Consider the following 25,211-nt stretch of genomic DNA (forward strand, 5'->3'; position numbering starts at 1 on the left):
ACCGTTGTGCTTCAGAAGTTATTATAGTAATACTTTTGGATTCACGTCTATGCGTATTATTATTGCCTCGTACTTGTACTAAATCTATTCGACGCCTAGAAATTTGAAACAGTGATTGGCTGACCTGATTTTGGTTCCCCACTGACAATCTGTTTCACAGCTCAATAAATTTGATAAAAATCACTACCGCATTGCTCGAGCAACTTGTTGTCATCGATACTGGCTTATCAAAAATCTGAATTGGCTATCAACATTTTTATGTCCATGGTTTGGCCAAACTCTCACGCAAGGTTGTGTTGTCCAAACAAAATTTGCTCACAGTTTATGATGTGTGACGTGTCAGGTAATTCCAAAGAAAAATCAAAGGTTATTGCAATTAAGTCACAATTAAAATGGGTTTGGTTGTCCATTCCAACTTCGTCATCGATGACTACTGCTCTTGCAAAGCCTCGTGCGGTTTAAATTTTAATTCACAAACAGGAAGTGGTGACGTCAGAGAATACCAGATTGACAATTTTGTTGTTGTATCGTCTCCGTCACGACAGATGAGCTGGTGTTTACTACAAATCATCATTTGAGAACCTCCAAGAGAAAAGTGAAAACTCACATTTGCCCACTTCGAATACGCAATATGACCTGCACACAAAACTAGCACGCAGCTCATAATCTTTATTTAAGGTGCTTTGGTTGGACTTTGAACCTTCCACTCCTTCACACAGATGGCCTTAAGATTACCGGTACTTGTGCACTGTGACTTCACCTCTTTGCACTTGTACAAAATAAGTCATTAGCATGTGTTAGCATAATTTTTTCGCATATTTTTGTTAGCATAAAATTTCAGCATAGTAATAAAAAAAAAAAAACATAATTTCCAAAGATCCTTTGATTAATTATTGTAGGTGAAGCAATCCAAATTGTTTAAACATTTTAATCACTAACTCAACTGATTAATTCCTATATGTGAAAAATAAAAGAAACGCAAGGTAATACACAAATGACCTCAAAACAAAATCATGGCAGAGGTAGTAAATAGAAGAAGGAAGCAGAAGTAAAAAAAAATAAGGTAGTCCAAACTAAAAGTTGCCCTTCTGAACTCTGTAACCTTTATATGAGGTTATTTGGAAAGCCTCTTGTTGTTTTGCTATCTAAACGCCTCGCAAACAACTTTTTGCCGTGAGAGAGGGCAACCCAGTCAAACCGCTTTGTGGAAACCTGCTGGGCCTGAAGAGCCAGTTTTCTTTTTCTTCATAATAGCTCACACACACTCAAGCAACACTCGTTTCTCAACTTTAACACGATAAATAAAAAGAAATTAATGACACGGGTTAACAGCAAATTTTGCTTTATGCATCCTTAAATGTATTTTTGATTAACAAGAAATGTCTTTCCGAGTTTTTGGGCATCACAAATGTATTTCATACCAGAAAAAAAAAAAACTATTTTTTTCAGTGGATGCATAAATTGCACAAGTAACATGAGTCCAAGCTGATGAGACTGGTCCTACAGAAAATGGGTTTATTGGTGATACAGCAGGAAGTGATCATCACATGGATGTCTGCTCTCCATGCATTCAGCATTGAAACATGGACATCGATGCGTGTAACTAGAACGGTACATAATGAATACCGGGGTTCTTCACTTTTTGCATTTGCTTTACTGATGTGGTCACATTTTACGTTTTTTTGTTTTGTTTTGTTTAAATACCCCCCCCCCCCTTCCCCCACTCTTACAAATAAGACCTACCACTAATGATGGATCAAGTATAGAGGCAAAACAGAAGCTACAGCAAGACAAACTTTTGCCTAATCATCTCAAACTACAGTGCACAAAAGCTGTTTTGACAGCGTAAGAGAAAAGAAATAATCCAAACATTATTCCTGATAAATATTCAGAAGCAAAAGATCAAATCATTTTTTTTTTTAGCCGTCACTACATATAAGGCCACCAAAACCCAAATGATCAAACTCATGGTTGAACATAGAATAGATGCACAGATACATTTAGACAAAATCTTTTCACATGAGGACACGGAAGCTTGCTGGTATCAGCTCCGCACAATTTTGATCCGCTTTACCCTGCTTTCTTTTCTATGCTGACACATCACCTAAATAAATGACTGTGTAAAATAAATATAGTGTACTTAACTGCCTTTTCTACAGACACGTGTAATATTCACATTCAGTAAACACAGATATGAGGTTGCAACAACCGAAACAATCGGACGAACGCCTAGAATGAGAACTCACTTTTGAAACAAAGAGTGTTTTTCAACATTCCTGCCCAAAAAGGCGTGACAAGAATGTGTTCATTTTGTTCCAGGCCGAATACACACAACTCAGAATTGGGTGTGGGAAGTCTTTTGGAGTATTTATTCGATATCCTTGATATCCAGCTCGGGGTCCAGGTACAAGTATGCACTTTTTGGAAGAATTTTTATTTATCATGTAGGATCACACACTAGTGCAATATTTTGCCTTACTAGTATGTATTTGTATTTTCATCTCTTAACATACCCATTTCTGATCCCCATAAAGTGGAAATTCGAGAGTTACAGCAGTAAAAGCAAACAAACATAAAAATCCCTGTAAACAATTTTTTGCTATTTTAATTAAAAAAAAAAAATCGAAACACTCCAGCAGATTCCCCAGAGGAGCTGCAAGCACATTTGCATACAAGACGGCACGTGCAGGTACATGAACCTCAAGATGGATATCAAATAAAATGCTCAGAATGCTTCCCATAGTGGTAATGGTTGTTTGTGCAACTCGGCTGTGTCAGGTAACAAAAGACAACTGAGCGTGAGCTTTAGTGAGAAAACACACACACACATGAGTCAACTTCTCCAGTGTGATGGAGTCACGTGACCCAACAAACATAAGAGCACACTGCACCTACAGACAAGAGAAAAAAAGCACATGCCGGAGTGATTGTTGATGGTTAGCGTGTGGCGTTTGGTTGAAACTCGGCTCAAACGATGAGAGACTGAAAATGAAAGCCTAAAATCTCTTCAGATTCTTCGATCCCGCACCGTCAGTCCCCAATGAAACAAATAAACATACAAAAAGTCGGATGTTGATGTTTTTCCTAACTTCCTACTTCTTGTTCTTAAGCTGATTGGCCAGCCAATCGAGGCCCTCGTAGAGGCCGTCGCCGCTGGTGGCGCAGGTGGCTTGGATGTACCAGTTACGGTGGCGCAGGGAGTGTAAACCCAACTTGTCTGTGATCTCGGCGGCGTTCATGGCGTTCGGCAAGTCCTACAAGATGGAACGGTTGGATTACTGTAACTGTAACCAGCAAGCACCATAAGAGCAATCTAATGAAACTAACACATTGTGGCTGGATCAGAATCTCCACAGTTGACCGTGTGTGTGTGTTTCTTACCTGTTTATTGGCAAACACAAGGAGCACTGCATCTCTCAGCTCATCCTCAGCCAGCATCCTCATCAGCTCCTCTCGTGCCTCATTGACACGCTCTCTGTCGTTGCTGTCCACCACAAAGATTAAACCTGGGGCGGGGTAAAAGAGAAAAAAATAAATAGATTCAAATATTTGCTATCTTCTGTACTGCTGTATTGAGCTCACCTTGTGTGTTTTGAAAGTAGTGTCTCCAGAGGGGGCGGATCTTGTCCTGCCCACCCACATCCCACACAGTGAAGCTGATGTTCTTGTACTCCACCGTCTCCACATTAAAGCCTGAGAACAAAGTGTGTTGCATGAGGTCATACAACAAACACGGCACATACGCTGAGCCGCTTTTAATCTTGCGCATACCGATGGTTGGGATCGTGGTGACTATTTCGCCCAGTTTGAGTTTGTAGAGGATTGTAGTTTTTCCTGCAGCGTCCAGGCCCACCATCAGGATCCTCATCTCCTTCTTCCCTATGAGGCTCTTTAACAGATTCCCAAAAATGTTCCCCATAATTCCGAGAGGCTTTGTAAGGACTCTAGATGCCTTTATGCAAGGTGTACGGCAAGGGATCCGTTTACGGAGGGCTAAATGAGAGAGCAAAATGTACATTCACTTAGGTCCACCTACACAAACGAATGAAAACATACAAATATTGTGTAACTAACAAACGTGTTTGAACAAAAAAGATGACGACCACTTTCCACACACGCAATGAGACACAAGCAAGCTCCACTTATCGCCCACAGAGATGGTCATAGTGCAGAAGAAAGCAAGTCAGCACCATGGCTTCAGGCTGCAGAGCAATCTGTTCAGAACCTTTGTTCTGTTTTTCCTCCCTCAAACGTTAGCCTAAATGAATGCCCTCATAAAGCATTGCTGAATGTCCTATTTTTTTAGGGCTGCCTTGAGAACCTAACATTTTAAAAAGGTCCATTTGAGCTACAGCAGAAACTAAAATACCTTCTGGGAATGAGGCTATTCCTCAAAAACAGATTAATCCTATTACGAATAAAACCCGTTTATTTTCCCACATTCCAGAAGGTGGACTACATCCTGGACTGATCAGCAGTCAATAACAGGCCATATACTACTTGTTAAAATGTTATGTAAAACCAAGTCTTTACAGTTAAGAAAGGTTTTGCGGTGGAGACAATTTCAGCCTGAGCCCATCTAATTCACTTTACTTATGGTAAAGCCTACTTTGAAATGAACTGAACTGCGTATATTCCCTGTCGAGTGATATCAAATACAAAAGCTGTCTTAAACTGAGGCAGAGGTGGGTTATATATATTAAATATTACCTTTCTGCAAATAGTTTCATATCAGTCATTTGTATTCATTATCCAATTACTTAGCACAGTAAATACTAAATTTACAGGAAAACTAAATAAAAGGATATGCATAGAAATAAATAAGAATATAAACTGCAGCAGCCCTGTCCATGGTGCTGAAGGAGCGCGTCGCACTTTTACTTCTTTTCTGGCGTCCTTATGTTTTTTATGTCGACTGTATTAACACACATCCACCCGTGCGCACACACTAGGTGGTTGCCAGCAGGGCCCCGGTAAGCCGGTAGGTCACATGATAGGAATGCGGCCAGGGTGACCCACGTTAGCTACGTTAGCCACCGATGCTAGCGTCGTTAACGTTCCAGCAATTAACTCGTTTCGCTCCTGCTTGTATCGACGCTGTACCGAGCGAGCCGTCGCTTATTTTGCCATATCTGCAAGATCCCGTCCTAATTATGCGCCGTATCATAAGACGATAAATCTAGTTGATTGCCGTTTTAATAGCGGAATGGATGATCGGTGCTAGCAAGTATCTCTTTACACCCCATCCCTCCTCCATTCATCTGCTCTTCTCATCCACCTCCTCCGCTCCGCGCGCATCCTCCTGTCACAATGCCGTCTGCCGTCACTTCGTCCCGGAGAAGAGTGATGCCGAGCACACGCTACAAATCGGCCATGCTACATGAGGTTATTTATCATAAATCGGGACTTACTTTGTCGGATTTTAGTAATCGTCGGTGGGTGCCAGTTAGTATGAAGGAACCGCTACTTACCTAGCTCGCTTAGACGTATCGCGAGGTTTCCTGGAGAGCAGTGGTCTAACGAGATAGGATCTCGCGAGAGTTTTCATGACTCAACAAACGATGAGAAGAGCCTTTGGTTGAAATAAGGACAACAAACCAATTTTGTATTATATTAAACGCATTGCACTCTATGTTTTCATAAAATTTTGTATGTATGTTTTCATTCCTTATTTTCATATATTTGTACCTGGAAAAATGAAAAGATTACAAATATGGCAACCATTATAATTACTACTAGTCTATCCTGATACCACAACATGAAATTTAAGGGAATTAATATGTTATATATTGGAAACTGTATTTAAGTATTCTCAAAGAGGCATTCATTTAATGTTTATTGTCATGTTCCTGACATCACACATTGGGGCACGCTCTTTAAAGCCATGGGAAATACAACACTACAGTTGTGACTTTGCTTCATCCACGAGTAATTGCACTAAATACATATTTATTTTCAGAGGCCATTTTGAACAATTTCTTCTTTATTGTTCTTAATCTCTATAAACGTAAGTTGCAATTTACTGACAATTTTAAAATGTGGTTGTCGGGGCTGGCTACAGTTGCAAATCACAAAACAAATATTCATCAAACAGATATTCGTTTTCTCTATTAATTTCTGCTTCAATATAAAAATGACAAAAATTGGAGCGACGCGGAAATTTATGCTAAATGCACAGCAGGCCAGGGCGGCTGAGAGAGGCGACGTGGCAAGCCTCAAACACCACAGCGCCCCCCAGCGTACGTGAGTAGCAGCGCGTCCTCTGCTTATGTGCAGATGTGTGATGTTAACGGAAGGTACGAGGCGGGCTCGTCCCACAGAGCCAAGTGTCGGGGGCCAACGTCCACGGCAGCACGGTTTTTATCTTTGCACGCTTTTTTAACACATCACCATTAGCCGGAGCACAGACGCGTTTCACCTGCGGGCCCAGGCAGACGAATTCGCCCGCAGATACCGCGGAAATTGCTGTTTTACGTCTTCTTTTTTTTTCCTTCCCGCATATGTTCACAATGCAGGGTAGCTTTGTTTTCCTGCTGCTTGCAGCTTTCACATTCACGGGGGGACTTGTGCGAGGCGACGACGATGCAACCGAGGAGTTGCAGGTGGAGATCTTGGTGAGTAGAAAACGATGCTCCCTGCAATGTCAACGATGCATTGAACAAAATGCAATACTAACGGTCAACTATTTTGCCCCAAGATGAAACCCGAAACTTGTTCACTACTCTCCACAATGGGGGACACGTTGCAGATCCACTACACGGTAAGACACAATTAAATGCACTACACGATTCATAAGCAACACCATTCCTGCAAAATATATGAATTTGGTGAGTCAATCAAGCCTCGGCTATGAGATACCGGTCGACTGCTGTTGTGTGGCGTGAGAGTGAGTGGGCCATTGTGTGCAACACGTCAGCAATAACACGAGAGCAGCTCATCCACGCGTTCACATTGCCAGGCTGGCTATCTGACCGCACTGCTGCATATGCACACACAGTGTTAATCTCCACGATCACACGAATGCTATCAGTAACACGTTATGTCGATGTTTCTTAATCTAATATTAGATTGCATTCATTAATTCTTATCCTTTCATTCTATATACACACTAGTGGTACAGCATAGAGTGATCCACTACTGCAGTGTTTCCCAAATACATATGAGCATGCTCACATTCATGCCTAATGTCATTTTAGACTTAATTGAACCTATAATTTGAATGCATTTGGAATACAAACTCCAGACTGAAAGGCCAGAGTTGAGATTGGAACCTTAAATCTCAGAACACCTAGCCCACGTGTTGCGCCATAGTCATTCATTAGTTTTCATTGGTTTTGTACTACTAAAATGACACCACAATGCCTTAGTGTTCACCTTGCGAACGTCACATGACCAAACTCAGAAAACCGGTCAGCCGTGATTGATACTTAAACGTTACCTCATGAATGTGCACTAGCATAATGCTCACAGGTAATAGGAAATTGCTTTGTTGGGCTAACAAAACTTGCATCAATAATACAGTAGTTTTAAACTTATAAACTATGTAATTGTTTTCATTAAAAATAGCCATGTATGTTTTATTAGTAACGTTAGTATTCATAAAAAAAATCTACATTACAAACCAGTTGCAACTGGCTTCTATATTTCATCATCAGACCTAAATGTAACACTCTCTATGTTTTATACTCCCCCCTGGTGGCTATAGCGTGTAATCCAGAAGGAGGCGAACAATGAATCAGAACAATAAACAATCTGTCTATTTATTTTGTTACAATTGTTTCTCTGCTCACCAGAGTAAATTAATGGACGGGAAGGTCATTGACTCCTCGCTGTCTCGGGACCCTCTTGTTGTCGAGTTGGGGAAGAGGACTGTCATTTCTGGTGGGTTACGAGCTAAATCCGTTGATTTGATTGCATTGAAATACAGAACGAATAAAATGTTTCAAAAAAATATGCAGTTTGGGAATTGACTATCTTTTTTATTTCCTTTCAGGTTTAGAACAAAGCTTGATTGGCGTGTGCGAAGGGTTAGTAAGAAAAATCTTTTAGCAATATAGTGGTGCTCAAAACTTGGTCACTTGATGGTGGAATCTAAAAAATGTTTGTTAAATTTTTGTTGCCTTTCCATGCTCTTTCAGGCAAAAAATTAAAGCTACAATTCCATCTCACCTCGCCTATGGGAAGAAAGGTTACCCACCAACGATTCCAGGTAGAGAACAAACAAAAACTATTTTTTTTACTGAAAATATTTGATGCCATCATTTGAAACATGCATGAAGTATCAATGTTGCTCTTAATGTGCACTAGGTGACGCTGCCCTTGAGTTTGAGGTGGAAGTGATCTCGTTGACACAGCAGACGCCTTGGCAGAAGATGGTGAACGACGTGTTCCCCCTTGTGTGTTTGGCGCTGGTGCCCACTCTCCTTGGCTTGGTGGGACTTTACCTCTACAACAAAGCCAAAGACCCCAAACCCAGCAAAAAGAAGGCAAAGGACAAGAAAAGCAAGAAGAAATAAAGATGGGACAAAGAACTATTTAAATAAATTTTAAAAAAAAGTGTTTCCTTTGTGTTGATTTTATAAAATGGGTGTTGATTGTACAGTAAGCAGCTTTGGTGGCATGGATGTTTACACTGCCTGTAGATGTTGCATCTCTGACAGATTTTCAGCCTCTGTGAGCTTGAATAAATGACAACACATCCAAATTTCAACAGACAAAGATGACACATCTTTCAATACATTGTTATTTTATTGGACTGCATGGTTGAGTATCTATCTAATCGGTTGATGATTTCTGCTAAAAAAAAAAAAAATTACAATTAGGCCTTTCTTTTGACATTGTGTTTAAACTATCCCTTTGACACCACCACATTCTGAGGCTTATGTCAGTGAATCTGTTATCAAATGGGAAAATTAAATCTTTGTTCTCATGAAACCCTACACTATGGACATCGTGGTCTTTATTTATTATTCATCATTATTATTATTATTACTATTTATTTTATTTTTTTCTTGATTAGCGACGCGCATGCGCATACAGGTCATATCACTCCGCATCAACAAACTGGTAATTTCATTTGAAACCTATCATATGATCAAATTAAATTTATTAAAAACAATACAATATAAAAAATATAAACCATCAAGGCCAATACATGTTTGTTTTAATTTTGAGAACGTTAATTTGGTGCCCAGGGTGGAGCGGAAATGCACTACTTTTCGCGGTACAACCTCTTCCTGTCCTCTTTCCCAGCTTCCCGTGCGACATGGTGAGTCTACTCCAACGCCAGTCGTTCGGCAAAAAACGAAATGAACCGATACATTTGACGAATAAAGACTCCTCTTTAAACATTCGCAGTTAATAAAACCTCAAAGACCCTCACGATGTGTTATATTGTCGTTTAAAGTACACAAAACCATTGAAAAAGTTGTCCGGGCCTAAATGCTAGCGGTTAGCAAGCTAACACCGCTGTGCATGTGTTCAGGTAGCGAGCGGTGGATAAAGCCAAATCATAAGGGACGATTATAAAGGCTTTATTCTGATTAATGAATTTTTGCACCAAGCTTTATAACCACTGTTGTACTGTACAATTACATAAGTGTATCATTTTGAGCATTTTAGAGCAGTGTTGGTGTCGGCATGTAAATTAAGTCACATTTAATGTCAGCTTCAAATGTGGAAGTGTTTAATGTAGTAGATTGCTAATATGTAGGCGATTTGTTATACGATTTGTGACTGAACTGCATAGTAAATAGTGATTAACTGATGCAACACTTTGACAGAAATCTAAATATATTCATATTATGTATTTCAGACTAAGAAGAGAAGGAATAACGGTCGTGCCAAGAAGGGCCGTGGGCACGTGCAGCCCATCCGTTGCACCAACTGTGCCCGCTGCGTCCCCAAGGACAAGGCCATCAAGAAGTTTGTCATCAGGAACATTGTGGAGGCTGCAGCCGTGAGAGACATCTCAGAGGCCAGCGTCTTTGATTGTAAGTGCTTCTTCTGTACTGTTTAGCAAATGTCAATGCATTATGCACTAATGTGCTTTCCACCCGGCTCTTCTTCTGTATAGCTTATGTTCTGCCCAAGCTCTACGTGAAGCTGCACTATTGTGTCAGCTGCGCCATCCACAGTAAAGTGGTGAGGAACCGCTCCTGTGAGGCCAGGAAAGACCGCACCCCACCACCCAGGTTCAGGCCCAATGTGAGGAACCGTTCCAAAATAGTCTAATACTGTGCAAACACAGTAGTTTTTCTAACTCGTTTTGTTTTTGTTGTAGGCTGGTGCACCAAGAGCTCCTGCAAAGCCCATGTAAAGAACATGTTTACGCCTGAGAAATAAAAGTCTTCACAAAGTCTTTAAAGTTTTTCATTGAATTTATGATTTAGCATTTCAGAACACAAGAGAATAGGTGTTGACTTTATTTGGAGTAAATATTTACAGTACAAAATTTACAGTAGTTAAGATCAAACTAGTGAAATGCATAACTGATATATTTCAAGAGTTTGCATTAATTCAAAGTGATATCAGCTCATTTACAGGAGGTGAGAGGCTTACAAACACATCCAAGTGTTTCTAAAATCATATAATTAGCAATCATACAAGTGAGTAATTGTGAGCTGAGGATTGGTAACACATGCTGAAGCACAATTCTTGTTGCACAATTACACCACTCACACTGAAGGCAAACGAGGATAGGTGATATAGCCAGTACCTTACAAAAATCTATGGGTGTGTTTTTTTTTTTTTCATAATATGACACTTAAAGCCAGCAAAGGTTTCATGTCTGCAGGGAGATTTCTTTGGCTTTTAGCAGCAGCATTTATCCTATGGACCTCTTGTAGTAAAAAGTGTCAAGTGGTTCTACCAAGGGGAAAGTTTGTGGTGGTGGTAAGCATGTCACAAAGCTGGACTTTTGCAGCACAAGGTGAATAGTTGCAAAAACACTACAAGAAAGAAGGCACAATATCAAAAAGGACTATATACAGGAAGCAAGCCGGTGCAAGTTACTCATTACATCAAAGCATATATCAAGCAGGGAACTTTTTTTTTTAAATAAACATTTCTTAGTACAACAGTCCAATCACTTGAATGTAAGGCAAGCTAACTTTAATGATTAAATGATAGGTGAATCCTTAATTTGACCAAAAGTGTAAGAAAATAAAATGGATCTGTATGTCTACTTACAAAAATTGATTATATTTGAGGTTTCAACGTATTTTTTGTTGCTTCTCTGTCATTTCTAGGCTTGTGCTTAATGTTCTGTAAAATGTAGCTTGAGAGTTGTAAGACCAGTCAAATTTTTTTCACTTTATATCATACAATTCAAAATCATCTTTATATAACCCTATTAAAGGACAAAGGCTTTACCAAAAAAGCGGTGCTGGCCACATTTAATATTTAAACACTTTGCAGTGCCATATTTGACATTGATGCTGATATAACTGGGAGGTTTTGCTCTTGCGTAGATCTATGTTTAGAAATCCCACCTGTGTTAAAGACAACTTGAGATCTTTGGTAACTCATTCCAACACAATTTTGTATGTTTGAGGATATGATTGTTAGTTCATAGCTTCAGCGCTAGTCACTGAATTTCAATTACAACAAGGGAAGGCACAATTCAAACCAAGTAATAGTTGCAACCGAATTGACATAATATCATTTGCAGATTTGACATATGATCAAACTCTCCCACTTCAGCGGCAGTGATGTTTTTTTTCCTCATTCATTGAGAGAAATGTGCAGTTTGTGACGTATTCTAGAAAACAGTTTAATATAATCTGGATATTCTGGCAAGTATCAGTGCAACAGAAGCAGTTATAGAACAAATAATTAACAACAGACACACAACACGAGTAGTCAAGTCATCCAAGTAAAGGCTTTCATTGTACACTTGCACATCCTACTTCCAGAAAATTAAGGGCATCTCACATAGAAGTACACTCACTTCCATCACTTCACCATTTGATACAAAACCAAAAGTGCATTTAGGATTCACAGACAACTTTTAAAAGATCTCACAAACTTAGACCTGGCTCTCTAATTTGGTCTGCACTTAACAAGGGCTGGAAAAGTTGACAGTGAATGTAAAATGTGATTATTTTTTTAAGGGATGTGTCTTCAAAGGAGGCGGATGTCTTCACATTTGATTTTTTGGGATGAAGAATCTGTTAAAGTGCTTGAGAGTTTTCAGGTCGGATTGGTCAACCACAGTATGTGCATCAGGTGGGAATCCTGAATTGGGGCGCAAGGCACATGTGCAGATGGGAAAGTGCATGTTCAAAGACATTTTCAAAGTGCGTCATGATAAATAATATGGTTCCTTTGCACTGTGCAGACCAAACCGAGCCAGGCCGAGCTCACGGACTCCGTTCCTCAGTCCAGGATGTGCTCTCCACGGACGATGTGAGAAGAAAACTCGTAGCGGTCTTGGCTCCGATGGCCGCAGATGTTACACTCAAAAGGCTGGCGAAATCCATGGCAGCCCATGTGGATGGTAAACATGACGTGGTCCAGGAAGAGCACGCGGCAGTGGTCGCATCGGAAGCAGCGCACCGTCCGCCCTTCGCCGTCCACCACTCGCAGTGTCTCCCTGGAGGTGGACGAGGGCGTCGTAGGTGAACTGGGCATCGGGGCGAGGCCAGATGGAGGGGCCGCGTGGTGACCCCCGTCCTCTCTTTTGACCTCCCCGTCTTTGGCGTGGCCCGGGCTGCGTCTGTCCCAAATCTTGTAGTGTGGAGGAGGAGCCGCGTTGTGGAGATGATGCCCGTTGTTCCTATGAAGGGCAGCACCGGGAGCGGTGCTGTTGCACGGCTCGTCCGGCATGCTCTCCGTGTCCGTAGAGTCTTGGCAACCGTTACTGGGGGACGTTGCCTGACTCTGACCCACGGGCAGGTCTTCGTGACCCTCCGCCGCTTCTCTTCTCCCCGCATTGGCGCTCCCCAGCCCCGCACCGGAACCCACGCAGTCCAGCCTCAGACCGAGAGCGCCGGGCGTGTAAGCGGCGCCGTGCATCGATCGGAGTTCGGATAAACACGAAGGGTGAGTTGTGGGGAGATGGAGAGGCTGCAGGGTGTCCGCCATCCCGCCTCCACTGGCAGCTACACCTGCATACTCTCCTCCAGGAATGTGTAGGACTTCCAAGTCTCCTGGATGTGTCTCTCCATCTTTGTCCAAAGCAGCTTGAGGCTCATAAGGTGCATGTCCACGATGTATGTGCTTCTGTCCTGCAATTAGAAAAGACAATCCTATTGTACTGAAACACGGAACAATGGCACGTTTTCTGCCATCAGTGTGTCTTCTAATCTTTGCAAATAAATAAAGGGGAAAAAATAAAATCTAAAATCGGGGTAGATAAAAGTAAACAACTGAAAGCATGCGTGGACGCCATTTTGTAAATGGGGATTTACTAACTTTTTGTTTTGAGTCAAATCTGTGAGCCTTGTTCGTAAAGTTTGTCTCCACACTACGAAGCGGCTATTTTGTCAAACCTCAACCAAAAACGAGGCCAAATGCTCACCTACAAATTTTTGCGGCATGGATCTTTTGCGTTTGGTGACGCTGCTGGCAAGCCGATCAACAAACGTCATCTTGTCTGAGGAGGCATGAAGCCGGGAGTCGGCTATGTACTCCATCTCCCTAATCTCCTCCCCTACAAAACACAGAATATATAACATTGCTCTGGTCACAGATTCTAAATTGTCCAACTACATTTTTCAAACCAAAGCAAGTATGAAAAGATGGAAAACAGATGGATGGGTGGATCATTTTGACAATGTTAGCTTACACCCAAAGACCCAAACCCAAAATTCACCATCTCTATGTATAGGAATTATGCCTCAAAATGGTAATTTGAATGTTTTATTTTAACCAAATACAAACTTTTCTTGAACATGGCACAAGTTTCACTCAAACCATATTTTTCAGATTGCCATCTTGTCGTTACAGACATTTTGACAGGCTACTGCAACTGTCTTGGCACACATTTCACTTAAATGTAGACTGACGCAAAAGTGTTTTCAATAATGTGGTGACTCAGACTGAACAATTGGTGGTACAATCTAAAAGGAACACATAAGCCAGAGACCAAGAAGAACATAAAGTCTGGTGGGTGTAAAAATGGGATGACATGTCACCTCCATGTACTAACAGAAAAAAAGTCAAAAATACATGCATGATTGCTTTTTAAAAGCACCACAAGCCAAGTGAAGCGAAACCAGCACTATACTCAACTCGCCGTAGCTGTATTGTGTTTCAAAAGAACCATGCTCACCCAGATGCTGAGCGCTATTAGGCTGCTTCGACTCCACGCTCTGTAAGTAGTTGTAGCAGCGTTCCAGATGCTCCTCCAATGTGCTCTGTTGCTTGTAACTGCGACCACAGTAACTGCACTTATATGGCTTCCCAACAGTTGGAGAGGATACTGGAGGCAAAGTGCAAGGAGGGCATTACTTTTGTCACCATACATGCAAGGGGGGGGGGCACATTTATGAGGCCTAAATATTGTACCGGCATGAGTGCGAAGATGACCGGTGAGTGCGTCTCTTCTTCTACAGGCGTAGTTACACAAAGGACATTTAAAAGGCTTCTCTCCGGAGTGCAGTTTGATGTGACGGAGCAGGTTTCCTTTTTGAGTGAAGGAGGCACCACACTGATTACACTGGAATGGCCGCTCACCTACACAAAGATTAAAAAGTTAAAGTCCCAATGATTGTCACACACACAACTGGGTGCGGTGAAATTTGGCTCTGCGTTTAACCCATCCCCGAAGGGAGCAGTGGGCAGCAGCGGTGTCGCGCCCGGGAATCATTTGGTGATCTAACCCCCCAATTCCAACCCTTAATGCTGAGTGCCAAGCAGGGAGGCAATGGGTCCCATTTTTATAGTCTTTGGTACGACCCGGCCGGGGTTTGAACCCACAACCTTCCAGTCTCTGGGCGGACACTCTACTACTAGGCCACTGAGCTAGTATCTCAAATTAAGATATGCATAGTTGAAGAGAGAGCTGAAGACTGAGCAGAATCGCCAAACAATGTGTTTGAGGTGAAATTAAGTATAACACTGGGTACTCAATGAGATAAATAATGCTGTTCATTTTTGTAGGCATTCACAACATGACAGTTGTGCCCTCATAAAAAGAACATCATTTCACATCTGAAGCATTTCATTACCTGTGTGGCTGCGCTTGTGCACCATGAGAACATTAGGTCCAATACAGATCATTCCACAGATGTCACACTTCAGCTTCCCACTGGGTAATCTGATGTTGTCATGATTGGCAAGCTCTCTGTAAACAGGTGCCTCCGTTCCCTGATCCACGCCTCCTTCCTCTGGACGTTCCATTCGTTCATCGTCGTTACTGGGACCGGGGTCTTCATCACTGTACAACTCCACTTTAATGGAATTTGCTAAAGCAATGAAAAAAAACTGTCACTTTTTTTTTTAACGGCAAAATGGAGGATGAAGTATTTATCATTTACCACTGAGTGAGCGATGAGGTGACGTTTCTTTGCTGTTTGGAGTGCTTACTGTCCGACCACCGAGACCTCCAGAAAAATCTCTTTCCATTGAAGAGTCTCCACTATTAACTGCAAATGCACAAAACCTAGTTAAACATACATTGTGACTTATGGGCTGAAATTATACAGTATCTCCACCACAATAAATGAAAAGCTGACCTGGTGTGTAAGACTGGCCATTGCAGTCATCAACATCCATACTAGAGTTCGACCCAATACTGAAAAGACAGTTATATCCACATGAACTTCGTCTTTCTTTGATACATAGGGGTGTTAAAAAAGCGGGCTATAATGAAGTTCGATCTACATAACTGGGCTACACAAGAGCTAACTGGAACATGAGCGTGCTACAGATCAGCTGATCGACTCACTCGCAATTCTCATGACACCACTGATAAAATCATTTGAATAATCGTTTACTATCAATTGGTCTTCAGTTCACATTGTGAACGTTCAAGAATCTAAAAGCGTCTCTGTATTTCACGGCGTTATCAGTTTTTCAGAGCTAAATCGTCAGTCGGCCTTGGCGGCTAAAGCTAAGCTAAGCTTGCTGTGCGCAAACATAAAGCCAAGGCAGCTAAAACGACCACGACAACGTTGGCATTTGTCACGCTCACTGACTGAACATTGCTGCTTAAACATTATGTAGCTTAATGGTGCAATGACAATGGGTGACACGCGTGACAAGTTCTCAGACTGGAAAATGCTATAATTAGCCAGCTACATGACATGCTAACCACGGCGGCCAGTGTTTCCGAAATGGTTGCTATGGCACCCGCAGCCTCGCCGATTGCTATGACAAGCCAGCTACGAACTAGCTACACAACAAGCTCTCCACGCGTCAAGAATCGACAACCGACACTTAAATGAGTCAACTCCCCGTACATGTGTAGTATTACCATATTACCTATGCCTAGCGAGGGCGACGAGTGAGGTTATTCGGTTTTTGCATCTGCTTGTTTGGATTTATGACGACGACATTCCCGACCGGCAGAACTACGGGCGCCAAACTACTTCCGGTCACAATTTCGAGTGCCGTATAAATATTCATAAAAAGACATACAACCCACATCAAACATCAAATTTGCATTTGCTGTTTACAACAAGACGTGACCTTTCCCTTAGTGGAAACGTGTATATATTGATTATTTATTGTCTATATTTTTTTTTCTGAAAAGTCTGACTTTAAAGTGAGAATTATCACTTTGAAGTCAGAATTCTGGGGGAAAAAAAGTCAGAATCCTGTCACCCGCTTTTTTTTTTTTTTTTTTAATCCTCTTCCGTAAGTATTTTTGTCACCTCTGACCCGAGCCTGACACGTTGTTCTGGTATTTGTGCTGTCTAGAAAGGTCGAATTGAAAGCGGTTCCAAAGACCGGTGTCATTGGGTTGCAGGGCAACGTGAGCGACCCCCGGTGCCGTGTGGTAGTTTTGCACTATGAGTGACGTAAGAGCTGCTTTTTACGACTGTGTGCTTATACTTTCCGTTACTATAACCTGCTGGTTGTAACCGCGTAGGAAAACAAAGGGGATCTGTAAACTGTTCAAGTTCGGGCGATCGTTTAAAGATTTCGACTCATCGATCGATATCGCAGACTGTACCAAATTGAGAGCAAGAATTTTCCCTCTTCTAAAAGTACAAGGCGTACTTCCTGTGGTGAAACTGCTTCGAACTGGTATAGGCCCAACAGCGAGCTCCATCAAAGTTTGTTGTTGTCACGTGACGCAAGCCGAATGTGGCGTTAAAAGTTAGTTTAGAGCGTTAAACTAGCTCCGTGTTCTACATAGTTGAAACGTAACGCCGTCTCCGCCGCAATGCCGCAGCCAAAGTACCGGAAGATTGCTGTGATCGGTTACAGATCTGTAGGTGAGTAAAGCTCCGAGCTCGTGCTGTGCTAGTTAGCAAGCCAGCTAGCTTGCTATCAAGCTAAGGTCCTGGCTTTGTTTTCCTTGTGTCAGGCTGACCTCAGCAACACGCGCCCTGTTTTTTTGGGGGGGGGGGGTTTGCATTACACTTGTACTATTTCCGCTCACAAAACTATTAAATAGACCTTCGGCTGGAGCCTTGTTTAAGATTAAACATCAGTGGCATTCCTGTTAGGCAAGGTGAAGCACAGTTATTTTCCATAACAAATCGTGTCTCAAAATAAGTGAGTCATTTTCACGAAATTCGATTAACAACGATTAAACCACGTATTTCTTCTAATGAATCAGTTTTGGTATTACACCTTAAAATATCTTCTATGCAGAAACAGCCATGCCTGATTTCCTATTTTCAAAAACTTGACTTACTGATTATTCCATATTTAAGGCTAGAATAGTTAAGGCACTCAAGAGATTAATACACAACATTAAAGCAGTCCAATCCAAATGTAATCTGAACAAGTTTCCTTCTTCTTGAATGGGGGAAAAAAAATATGATATTATATATAGTTCTTCCATCCCGGTAAAGACAAACGTGCATAACAGCTTCATAGCAACGATTTGAGTTGAATACTCATTAAATACGATTTTAATTTAAATGCTCATATCAGTAAAATTGACTTTTAAATTTAAATCCCACCACGTATGTCTTCATAACAATACCAACTATTGATCAAATTATATGTAAGTGACCCAAATACCAGAGAGGAAAAAACCCATGCTGATCCCTATCAAGTCTTACAATGTGGTGCTCCTCATTTACTGCACTATTTAACAACTCTAGTTTCATTCTCAAAAGTTAAACACGTGATTATCTGATATTTTGGAAATAATCTAGTTGCGAAACATGTTTTTTCATAGTCTGTGTGTTAAATACTGTTATTAAAGCACAAGTCACATGTCCATTTTTCTTCTGCAGGAAAGTCATCTCTCACAATACAATTTGTGGAAGGACAGTTTGTCGACTCCTATGACCCCACAATTGAAAACAGTAAGTTTCACTGTGCAGTATAGAACTGATATATTGTACAGTACTTTTTTTTATTGTAATTTACTTGTCTACGGTGTTTACATAGCGGTGTAATGTGTTGTGAAGGCGTCTATATGAGGAAATGTGCTATTGTTATATGAATACTGTGTAAACTGAATTTCCTTTCCCAGCCTTCAATAAAATGGTCAGCGTCAATTGTCAAGACTTCAATCTTCAGCTGGTTGACACTGCTGGACAAGTGAGTTGTTTAATCAGCGCCATTTTGTCCTATATACTGCAGCAATATTCAAATTTTTTTGACATGCTCTCATTTGTAGGATGAATACTCAATTTTTCCCCAGTCCCACTCAATGGACATCCACGGCTATGTCCTTGTTTATTCTGTGACATCCATGAAAAGGTATGAAGTTGCAAACGTAGTTGGGAATTTTAATAAACCTTCCCTTTAAAGCATGTTTTTTACTTTGTGTTCATTGCTCATCCTCATCTCAAAAACAGCATGATGAATTAAAATCAGACTTTGTATCATTGAGCCATTTACAGTGTGATAAATGAGCTGTGTATATTGTCTTAGTTTTGAGGTCGTTCAGGTTCTCCACGACAAGCTGCTAGATATGGTTGGAAAGATTCAGTAAGTTATCTTAAATCTTTACTCCCAAAATTGACCCCCCTCCCCTGCCTCTGATTATTTTTTTAAATCTTGCACCGTGAATGTTTTCTATTTAGGGTTCCAACCGTTCTTGTTGGGAACAAAAAAGATCTCCACATGGAAAGGTAAGCACAATTCTTGAACATTTGTTTTGAAAATGTTTCAGTGGATTTACTATGTCAGTATAATAATCTGTATTTTTTTTGCGGGATTGCAGTCGTCTTTTTTATCTTTAGAGTAATATGCACAGAATGAAATAATTTTATTTGGAGCAGCTTTGTAAAGTGGAATATCTAAGGAAGAAAAGTTTGGGTTAACATGCAATATTGTTCTCATCTGTGTGCCATTTTAGTTTCATAACCAGTGTTCACTTTGTTGGATCTCAGGGTCATAAAGCCAGAGGAGGGAAAGAAGCTCGCTGATTCCTGGGGTGCTGCTTTCATGGAATCCTCAGCCAAGGAGAACGAGGTCATCATCTTTTTATGCACAACTCTATTGGCACTCTGTGCATACTTGGGCTCTTTCTCACTTCTTCCTGTGTTACAGACCGCCGTGGAGGTTTTCAAGCGAATCATACTGGAGATGGAGAAAGCCGACGGGAATGCCCCGCCGGAAGAGAAAAAGTGTGCCGTGATGTAAAAGTGCATTGAGGACATGGTCAAAGTCACCTGCTGAAGCCAGGAGGTGCACAGCTCCACCAGCATACCAACGACGACGACCTCACCAACAAGAACCCCCCCCCACCTCCTCCCGGCAGTGCTGCCATCTTCAATTCACATTAAACTATTCCACCAAAAGAAGCTCAGGCAGAGAAGCACCTTCATTGGACATTTGCTTGAAATAGTAATGTTCTCGAGTGGGTTTGATTTTAGCTCCGATCCTAATTCGCCGCGTACAAAGTTCCCTTGTAATGATAATTATTTGTGAATGCCTGATGACATTGGTTTGTGTTATTTAGGAGTGGTTGGTGTCTCGTGGTGCTGGCGGCTTGACAGTTTTGGAGCCCCAGTTTTTTTTTTTTGCTGTAAATGTGCTGGTTGATCATGTCACAGTGGCGGATGCTCTTATTACGAGCTTTTACAAAACACTCTTTCCACACTTGTTTCCAGTGTAATGTTTATCAGTTTTCTTTCAAGCTATTTATACATTCAGCCTACTCTCCTGTGAGATTTTCTGCTGAGCAGATTAGTCTGCTGCCCTACAGTTTTTTTCAAATTTTTCCCATCACCAGTTACAAAGCTGTTAATGGAACCCTCAGATCAATTTAGTATAGGTTGGAAAAATATCATTGCTTTTAGCTACATATGGCTTTTAGTCAAATCTAAATAGAATGGGTTTTGCTGTTTTGTTTTTTTGGAGTGATACAGGCTTTTGCGTGCCCCGTTAGTTTAGAGCAGTTCATAGAGGTAATTTATCACAAGTCATTTGGACGTCTTTGTAAAATACAATGGGATGAGTTGGCTTTATTGTTTATGAACTTGTCATGCTTTCAAGGTTTAATGAACCTGTGTTATGCATGTGATTTAATCTAAACTCTGGATTTAATAATCACTGTCAAGACACTTGAGATGCAATGTTTGCATTTAGTTTTTCTTGGATCTTGTTGCCTTAACATACACTTGTATGTGGACTATCATCACATTACATATTCAACTTTTTCCTCATACAGTTTGTAATATCTCTTTTTTTTTTTTTTTTTTAATCAAGTGCTTGGTGGAATAAGTAGTCCTGTGATGGACAGAGGCTGGCTGGTCAATTCTGTCTTGTGCCTTACACATTTTCAAAACTCCCACATATGGTTCCCTTCATGACCAAAGGTGCTCTTACAGGGTTTCTTCCATCTGTTAACTTGATCTCATGGGTGTTGACAGTGGTGATGATGGTGTACACAACTTGGACGCCAACATACCGATGACGGTCAGCGTTCATGCAAAAAAATCTTGCTGTAAACAGTTTGTATATAAAATCTGTTACTCATTTGATGTGTGTTTTTGTTTCACATTTTTGTTTAGGTGGCCACATGCAATGAAAAAAAAAAATCCTCCCACAATACACTTAAAGAAACACAGACCATCTGTACTATCGATGTGTGTCTGTATATGTATACATAAATATTGGAACTGCACAATATATATACATAATTATGTTAATAATAATTGCCCTTACAATGTGCATATAAATATGGAATTGTATGCTAAACCAATCAAATGTAGCCTTAAAGCTGCATGGCCATCCAATAAGTGAGCAGTGTCTAAGGGCGTTACTAATATTAGATAACTAAAAAACACACACACTATATATATTCTTTTATTAGACAATAAACAAGTATCAAATTGTCTTAAAGTTACACTGTAGTTTTTGCATATTTTAAATTAATGTTTATCCAACAAAATACACTTCTGTGAAACAGGTTGGCATAAAAATGTGTTGTTTCATTTTCTTTGCGTAGGCTCTACCGTAAAGTCCCATGTCAGGCTCAACAATCTTTGACGTGCTATTTTCACTGCGCTAGCTGTATTAGTATTACGGTAATTGCCTGTCGGCCATTCACGATGCTCTCCAGTTCGACTCGTAGCTGATGCACCGGAATTGCTTGTCACACGACCCAGCTGGCTGAGGAGGAGACGTGACAACGCGATTAGAATATGGAGTGTGTAAGTCCGTCGGCCAACTTTTATATTTTCCAGTTTACTATTTCTCCGACCTTTCTCGCGCTGCAGTCTGAAACATGCTAACACTAGCAACGATGCTAACAAACTATTTGCAATACACTGCCAAGAAGCTAACTCCATATGTGACATTATTGTGACATCTATGTAGCGCATTGTTTCTGAAATTAGTTTAGTGGGGGACCCAAATGTCTCTTTAGTTTTGTTGGACAGACAGATTTGGAGCCCTTTTCTTGTAAGGATGATGTATTGTCAACAGGCTTTGACAGATTCATGCTAACCATTAGCTTGGAGTTCGAAGCATTTCTTAGTAAAGCAGCCAGTGCAATTTCCTTTGTTGTTTAATTCAAAGTGATGCATCTCTAAAGACAGATATAATAATAATAATAATAATAATAATAATAATAATAATAATAATAATTTGTATAATAATAATTTGTATAATAATAATAATAATAATTTGTTTAATAATAGTAATAATAATAATAATACTGCCTCTCAAAACTGACAATGTTGTTTCTTTCAGATACCGGCAACTGTGGAAGAGCTTGACAACAAAAAGGATCCAGTGATTGAAGGTAGGAGACTAAATTGCATAATGATGACATTTAAAATGCTTCTCACCCCTGTCTCACTCATCCCTTCAGATCCTGAGCGCAATGTGTACACCAGGTTCATGAAGTCCCATCGCTGTTATGATCTCGTACCCACCAGCTCCAAATTGGTTGTTTTCGACACATCCCTCCAGGTCAGATAAAATCCTGTTTTGACTTTTGAATCGGGCGAGGTGATCAATATCACAGACCGAAGAGGAACCCGTGTGGAAAATTGTCGCCTTTACTTTAACAGGTGAAGAAGGCATTTTTTGCCCTTGTTTCCAATGGGGTGAGGGCAGCTCCCCTATGGGACAGTAACAAGCAGTGCTTTGTTGGTAAGATTATATATCTATATCACATACTTTGTGTCTGTCTAAAACTAAACAAAAAAATGACCAAATGCTGTCTACAGGCATGCTAACCATCACAGACTTCATTAACATCCTTCATCGCTACTATAAATCCCCTCTGGTAAGATCGTAGATATACAGCCGTGGTGTGTGAGTGACATTGAATCACATATTTCTATTAATGTGAATTAATTTTCAGGTTCAGATTTATGAGTTGGAGGAGCACAAAATAGAAACATGGAGAGGTGAGAGTTTTTACTAAACACTTAAATAATTTATTTTATTTTTGAATAATCATGACATGTTTTGCTTTTATTTGAACAGAATTGTATCTTCAAGACTCTTTTAAGCCCTTGGTTAGCATATCACCTAATGCCAGGTTTGTTTGTGTTTTAATTTTTTTTGATTGACTCAAGAGCTTGAGTTTTATAGCTCATTTTATATACTTGGCAATTATTTTAATCATTCCAATTTGGCAGGGTTGTTAACAACACTTGGCTGTGATCCTTCAATTTTAGAAGGCATATTTTCACTTGACCTGAGTGACCTGAGTTCACTTGACCTTGAACAGTGTTCCTTCACTCCTGTTATGTTGCAGCTTGTATGACGCCGTATCTTCGCTGCTCAAAAACAAGATCCACAGACTGCCAGTAATCGACCCCCTGACGGGAAACACTCTCTACATCCTCACACACAAGCGGATCCTGAAGTTCTTGAAGCTCTTTGTACGTCTTTTGGGTTCACCTCGGCCATAGGAGCATGAGTTTGGCAGCTAAGCCTGTTATTGTTTTCAGATATCAGAGATGCCTAAACCGACATTCCTGGGTCAAACTTTGGAGGCGCTGAACATCGGGACGTTCCGAAACATAGCAGTGGTGCGCACAGATACGCCCTTGTACACGGCGCTGGGTATTTTTGTAGAGCAGCGAGTGTCTGCGCTCCCCGTGGTGGACGACAAAGGTTGGTGGGCCGCTTGATGAAACATCATTGAATGCCAAAAGGTCCGCACTGCCAAGCAGGACTTCGTCACTTAGCAACTGAACTTGGCACTGGTTCTGCAGTGTTGTTAATCACTGACACCTTCTCTCTCGTGCAGGTCGAGTGGTGGACATTTACTCCAAATTTGATGTCATTGTAAGTTTGCAGTTGTCCATGTTGATTTATTCCATCTCATACACTCATCTTTAGTCATACTATATATTATGATAACATTTATTTGACCTACTCTTAATAAGACATACTGCTTTCTGTTCAAACGACATCAGTGTGGCCATGGGTCAACTCAAAAGTGCTGATATCATCAAATTGTGCTCCCCGCAGAATCTGGCAGCCGAGAAGACTTACAACAACCTTGACTTGACCGTGACCAAAGCCTTGCAGCACCGCTCTCAGTACTTTGAAGGCGTGCTGACCTGCAATCGCCACGAGACGCTGGAGGCCATCATCAACAGACTGGTAGAGGCTGAGGTAAGATCAGCGGAGATTTTTCTTTTTCTCACTGATTCCAGTGAGTTAAAAGTTGTTTATGTGTCAACCAGGTGCACAGGTTGGTAGTGGTGGACGAGCGTGATGTGGTCAAGGGTATCGTCTCCCTCTCTGATATCCTCCAGGCGCTCGTGCTGACCAATAGAGATGAGGGTAAGCCAAGTGTTTCACCGCACAGTGACTCAAAGTAATGGTTTTCATTTTTCTGCCCTTAGGCACCGCATGAGGCGAACACAGTTCACACGAGGGGTGAGGCCGGAGTAAAGGGAGGAAGAAGTGATGTGAGGGAATGTAGGGGGAGGGGTCGGGAGCTTTTGACAGCAAAATGAATGATCCCGTCTTTCCTAGTCACATTTCTTCATCCGTGCAGAAATACAAGTTCACTACGTTTTTTATGACGTGAGCAATACAACATTGCGGCAACACAGTTCCTGTCAATTGTGCCAAATTTGACCTCACAAAGCAGATAAGATGCAATAACAGTTACAGGATGCTCTTTTCAATATTGAACAATAGTCAGATACCAGCTAAAGGAAAACAAATTCTTGCATTAATTGTACTAAGTTCATCTTGTTTTTCCTTGTTTTAATCACTTCACTGGTTTCTTTTATATCAAACAAATTGTTTTAGGTTCTTTACCTGACATGTTTCGGCGGAAGAAACCGCCGAAACATGTCAGGTAAAGAACCTAAAAAAATTTGTTTGATATAAAAGAAACCAGTGAAGTAAATTCTTGCATTAGTATGACCCCTCCCCCTACTTGTGTTATACAAAAATATAGGCATCGATTGTATTGTATCATCAGCCTAAAATTGAGGTTTTAAGTAAGTTTTTAAAGTTAAGTATGAACTAACAGGTTGAGGTTGCGATGTGTTTGATAGAAAATGAACCTTCCGATCTACCAGCTTCACCAACCGTGCATTCATAGACTCACGAAAGACAATTATGACAAAGTTTGGTAGCATTGTGCATCAGTTTTTAAAAGATTTGACATTTGAAAGACTACTATCTGTTTTGTTACACATACT

General features: G+C 40.8%; 6 protein-coding genes across 11 annotated transcripts; 4 read left to right on the forward strand and 2 right to left on the reverse strand.

Moving 5' to 3' along the window:
* Positions 1-1,486: 1,486 nt before the first annotated feature.
* Positions 1,487-5,492, reverse strand: LOC148390661 (ADP-ribosylation factor 3). 3 transcript variants are annotated; one of them, XM_088389853.1, is made up of 5 exons: positions 5,472-5,492; positions 3,772-3,993; positions 3,583-3,693; positions 3,382-3,506; positions 1,487-3,254 (listed from the first exon to the last, which is right to left on the reverse strand). In XM_088389853.1, exons 2-5 carry the CDS (start codon positions 3,917-3,919, stop codon positions 3,093-3,095), a joined length of 546 nt encoding a protein of 181 aa, XP_088245979.1. In that variant the 5' UTR covers positions 3,920-3,993; positions 5,472-5,492; the 3' UTR covers positions 1,487-3,092. The 3 variants fall into 3 exon arrangements, with proteins under 3 accessions (XP_088245979.1, XP_088245978.1, XP_088245980.1); XM_088389852.1 differs by having other exon boundaries at positions 5,412-5,486; XM_088389854.1 differs by lacking the exon at positions 5,472-5,492 and adding an exon at positions 5,279-5,397.
* Positions 5,493-6,255: 763 nt separating this feature from the next.
* Positions 6,256-8,941, forward strand: fkbp11 (FKBP prolyl isomerase 11). Its single transcript, XM_088389851.1, has 6 exons — positions 6,256-6,614; positions 6,698-6,760; positions 7,794-7,881; positions 7,994-8,027; positions 8,139-8,209; positions 8,308-8,941. The coding sequence occupies exons 1-6, from the start codon at positions 6,501-6,503 to the stop codon at positions 8,514-8,516; spliced, it is 579 nt and encodes a 192-aa protein (XP_088245977.1). The 5' UTR covers positions 6,256-6,500; the 3' UTR covers positions 8,517-8,941.
* A 108-nt stretch (positions 8,942-9,049) lies between these two features.
* Positions 9,050-10,360, forward strand: LOC148390663 (small ribosomal subunit protein eS26). Its single transcript, XM_088388516.1, has 5 exons — positions 9,050-9,066; positions 9,195-9,268; positions 9,815-9,992; positions 10,076-10,206; positions 10,283-10,360. The coding sequence occupies exons 2-5, from the start codon at positions 9,266-9,268 to the stop codon at positions 10,316-10,318; spliced, it is 348 nt and encodes a 115-aa protein (XP_088244642.1). The 5' UTR covers positions 9,050-9,066; positions 9,195-9,265; the 3' UTR covers positions 10,319-10,360.
* Positions 10,361-16,904, reverse strand: LOC148390664 (zinc finger protein Eos-like). Of its 4 annotated transcripts, none has more exons than XM_088388508.1 (8): positions 16,821-16,904; positions 15,681-15,739; positions 15,483-15,590; positions 15,174-15,410; positions 14,512-14,679; positions 14,276-14,425; positions 13,523-13,654; positions 10,361-13,229 (listed from the first exon to the last, which is right to left on the reverse strand). In XM_088388508.1, exons 2-8 carry the CDS (start codon positions 15,718-15,720, stop codon positions 12,379-12,381), a joined length of 1,686 nt encoding a protein of 561 aa, XP_088244634.1. In that variant the 5' UTR covers positions 15,721-15,739; positions 16,821-16,904; the 3' UTR covers positions 10,361-12,378. The 4 variants fall into 4 exon arrangements, with proteins under 4 accessions (XP_088244634.1, XP_088244635.1, XP_088244633.1 ...); XM_088388509.1 differs by lacking the exon at positions 16,821-16,904 and adding an exon at positions 16,429-16,601 and having other exon boundaries at positions 15,174-15,395; XM_088388507.1 differs by lacking the exon at positions 16,821-16,904 and adding an exon at positions 16,429-16,578.
* A 71-nt stretch (positions 16,905-16,975) lies between these two features.
* On the forward strand, positions 16,976-21,065 carry rhebl1 (Ras homolog, mTORC1 binding like 1). Its single transcript, XM_088388515.1, has 8 exons — positions 16,976-17,387; positions 18,363-18,434; positions 18,605-18,672; positions 18,752-18,834; positions 19,009-19,065; positions 19,161-19,208; positions 19,470-19,551; positions 19,630-21,065. The coding sequence occupies exons 1-8, from the start codon at positions 17,336-17,338 to the stop codon at positions 19,720-19,722; spliced, it is 555 nt and encodes a 184-aa protein (XP_088244641.1). The 5' UTR covers positions 16,976-17,335; the 3' UTR covers positions 19,723-21,065.
* Positions 21,066-21,576: 511 nt separating this feature from the next.
* prkag1 (protein kinase, AMP-activated, gamma 1 non-catalytic subunit) lies at positions 21,577-24,840 on the forward strand. Its single transcript, XM_088388514.1, has 13 exons — positions 21,577-21,737; positions 22,279-22,330; positions 22,400-22,500; positions 22,602-22,683; positions 22,761-22,819; positions 22,898-22,943; positions 23,023-23,077; positions 23,297-23,423; positions 23,493-23,658; positions 23,795-23,832; positions 24,019-24,165; positions 24,237-24,336; positions 24,399-24,840. Exons 1-13 carry the CDS (start codon positions 21,729-21,731, stop codon positions 24,407-24,409), a joined length of 993 nt encoding a protein of 330 aa, XP_088244640.1. The 5' UTR covers positions 21,577-21,728; the 3' UTR covers positions 24,410-24,840.
* Positions 24,841-25,211: the final 371 nt, after the last annotated feature.

Source organism: Syngnathus floridae, chromosome 11, assembly GCF_059516105.1.
Source record: "Syngnathus floridae isolate MCC-2025c chromosome 11, RoL_Sflo_1.0, whole genome shotgun sequence".
Lineage (NCBI taxonomy): Eukaryota > Metazoa > Chordata > Actinopteri > Syngnathiformes > Syngnathidae > Syngnathus > Syngnathus floridae.

Bases quoted from the DNA above. Each gene is read 5' to 3' on its own strand.
- LOC148390663 (XM_088388516.1), top strand. The intron at 9,993-10,075 runs GTAAGTGCTTCT...TCTTCTGTATAG, and splicing joins AGAGGCCAGCGTCTTTGATT to CTTATGTTCTGCCCAAGCTC. The intron at 10,207-10,282 runs GTGAGGAACCGT...TTTTTGTTGTAG, and splicing joins CACCCAGGTTCAGGCCCAAT to GCTGGTGCACCAAGAGCTCC.
- prkag1 (XM_088388514.1), top strand. The intron at 22,944-23,022 runs GTGAGAGTTTTT...TTATTTGAACAG, and splicing joins CAAAATAGAAACATGGAGAG to AATTGTATCTTCAAGACTCT. The intron at 23,659-23,794 runs GTTGGTGGGCCG...TCTCTCGTGCAG, and splicing joins CCCCGTGGTGGACGACAAAG to GTCGAGTGGTGGACATTTAC.
- LOC148390664 (XM_088388508.1), bottom strand. From the start codon at position 15,720: ATGGATGTTGATGACTGCAATGGCCAGTCTTACACACCAG. The intron at 15,411-15,482 runs GTAAATGATAAA...TCATTGCTTTAG, and splicing joins ACCTCATCGCTCACTCAGTG to CAAATTCCATTAAAGTGGAG. The intron at 14,680-15,173 runs GTAATGAAATGC...ATCTTTGTGTAG, and splicing joins GCACAAGCGCAGCCACACAG to GTGAGCGGCCATTCCAGTGT.
- fkbp11 (XM_088389851.1), top strand. From the start codon at position 6,501: ATGTTCACAATGCAGGGTAGCTTTGTTTTCCTGCTGCTTGCAGCTTTC. The intron at 6,761-7,793 runs GTAAGACACAAT...TCTGCTCACCAG, and splicing joins CGTTGCAGATCCACTACACG to AGTAAATTAATGGACGGGAA. The intron at 8,028-8,138 runs GTTAGTAAGAAA...ATGCTCTTTCAG, and splicing joins TTGATTGGCGTGTGCGAAGG to GCAAAAAATTAAAGCTACAA.
- rhebl1 (XM_088388515.1), top strand. From the start codon at position 17,336: ATGCCGCAGCCAAAGTACCGGAAGATTGCTGTGATCGGTTACAGATCT. The intron at 17,388-18,362 runs GTGAGTAAAGCT...TTTCTTCTGCAG, and splicing joins GATCGGTTACAGATCTGTAG to GAAAGTCATCTCTCACAATA. The intron at 19,066-19,160 runs GTAAGTTATCTT...TTTTCTATTTAG, and splicing joins GATATGGTTGGAAAGATTCA to GGTTCCAACCGTTCTTGTTG.
- LOC148390661 (XM_088389853.1), bottom strand. From the start codon at position 3,919: ATGGGGAACATTTTTGGGAATCTGTTAAAGAGCCTCATAGGGAAGAAG. The intron at 3,507-3,582 runs GTGAGCTCAATA...ACCCCGCCCCAG, and splicing joins CTACTTTCAAAACACACAAG to GTTTAATCTTTGTGGTGGAC. The intron at 3,255-3,381 runs GTAAGAAACACA...TCCATCTTGTAG, and splicing joins TTGTGTTTGCCAATAAACAG to GACTTGCCGAACGCCATGAA.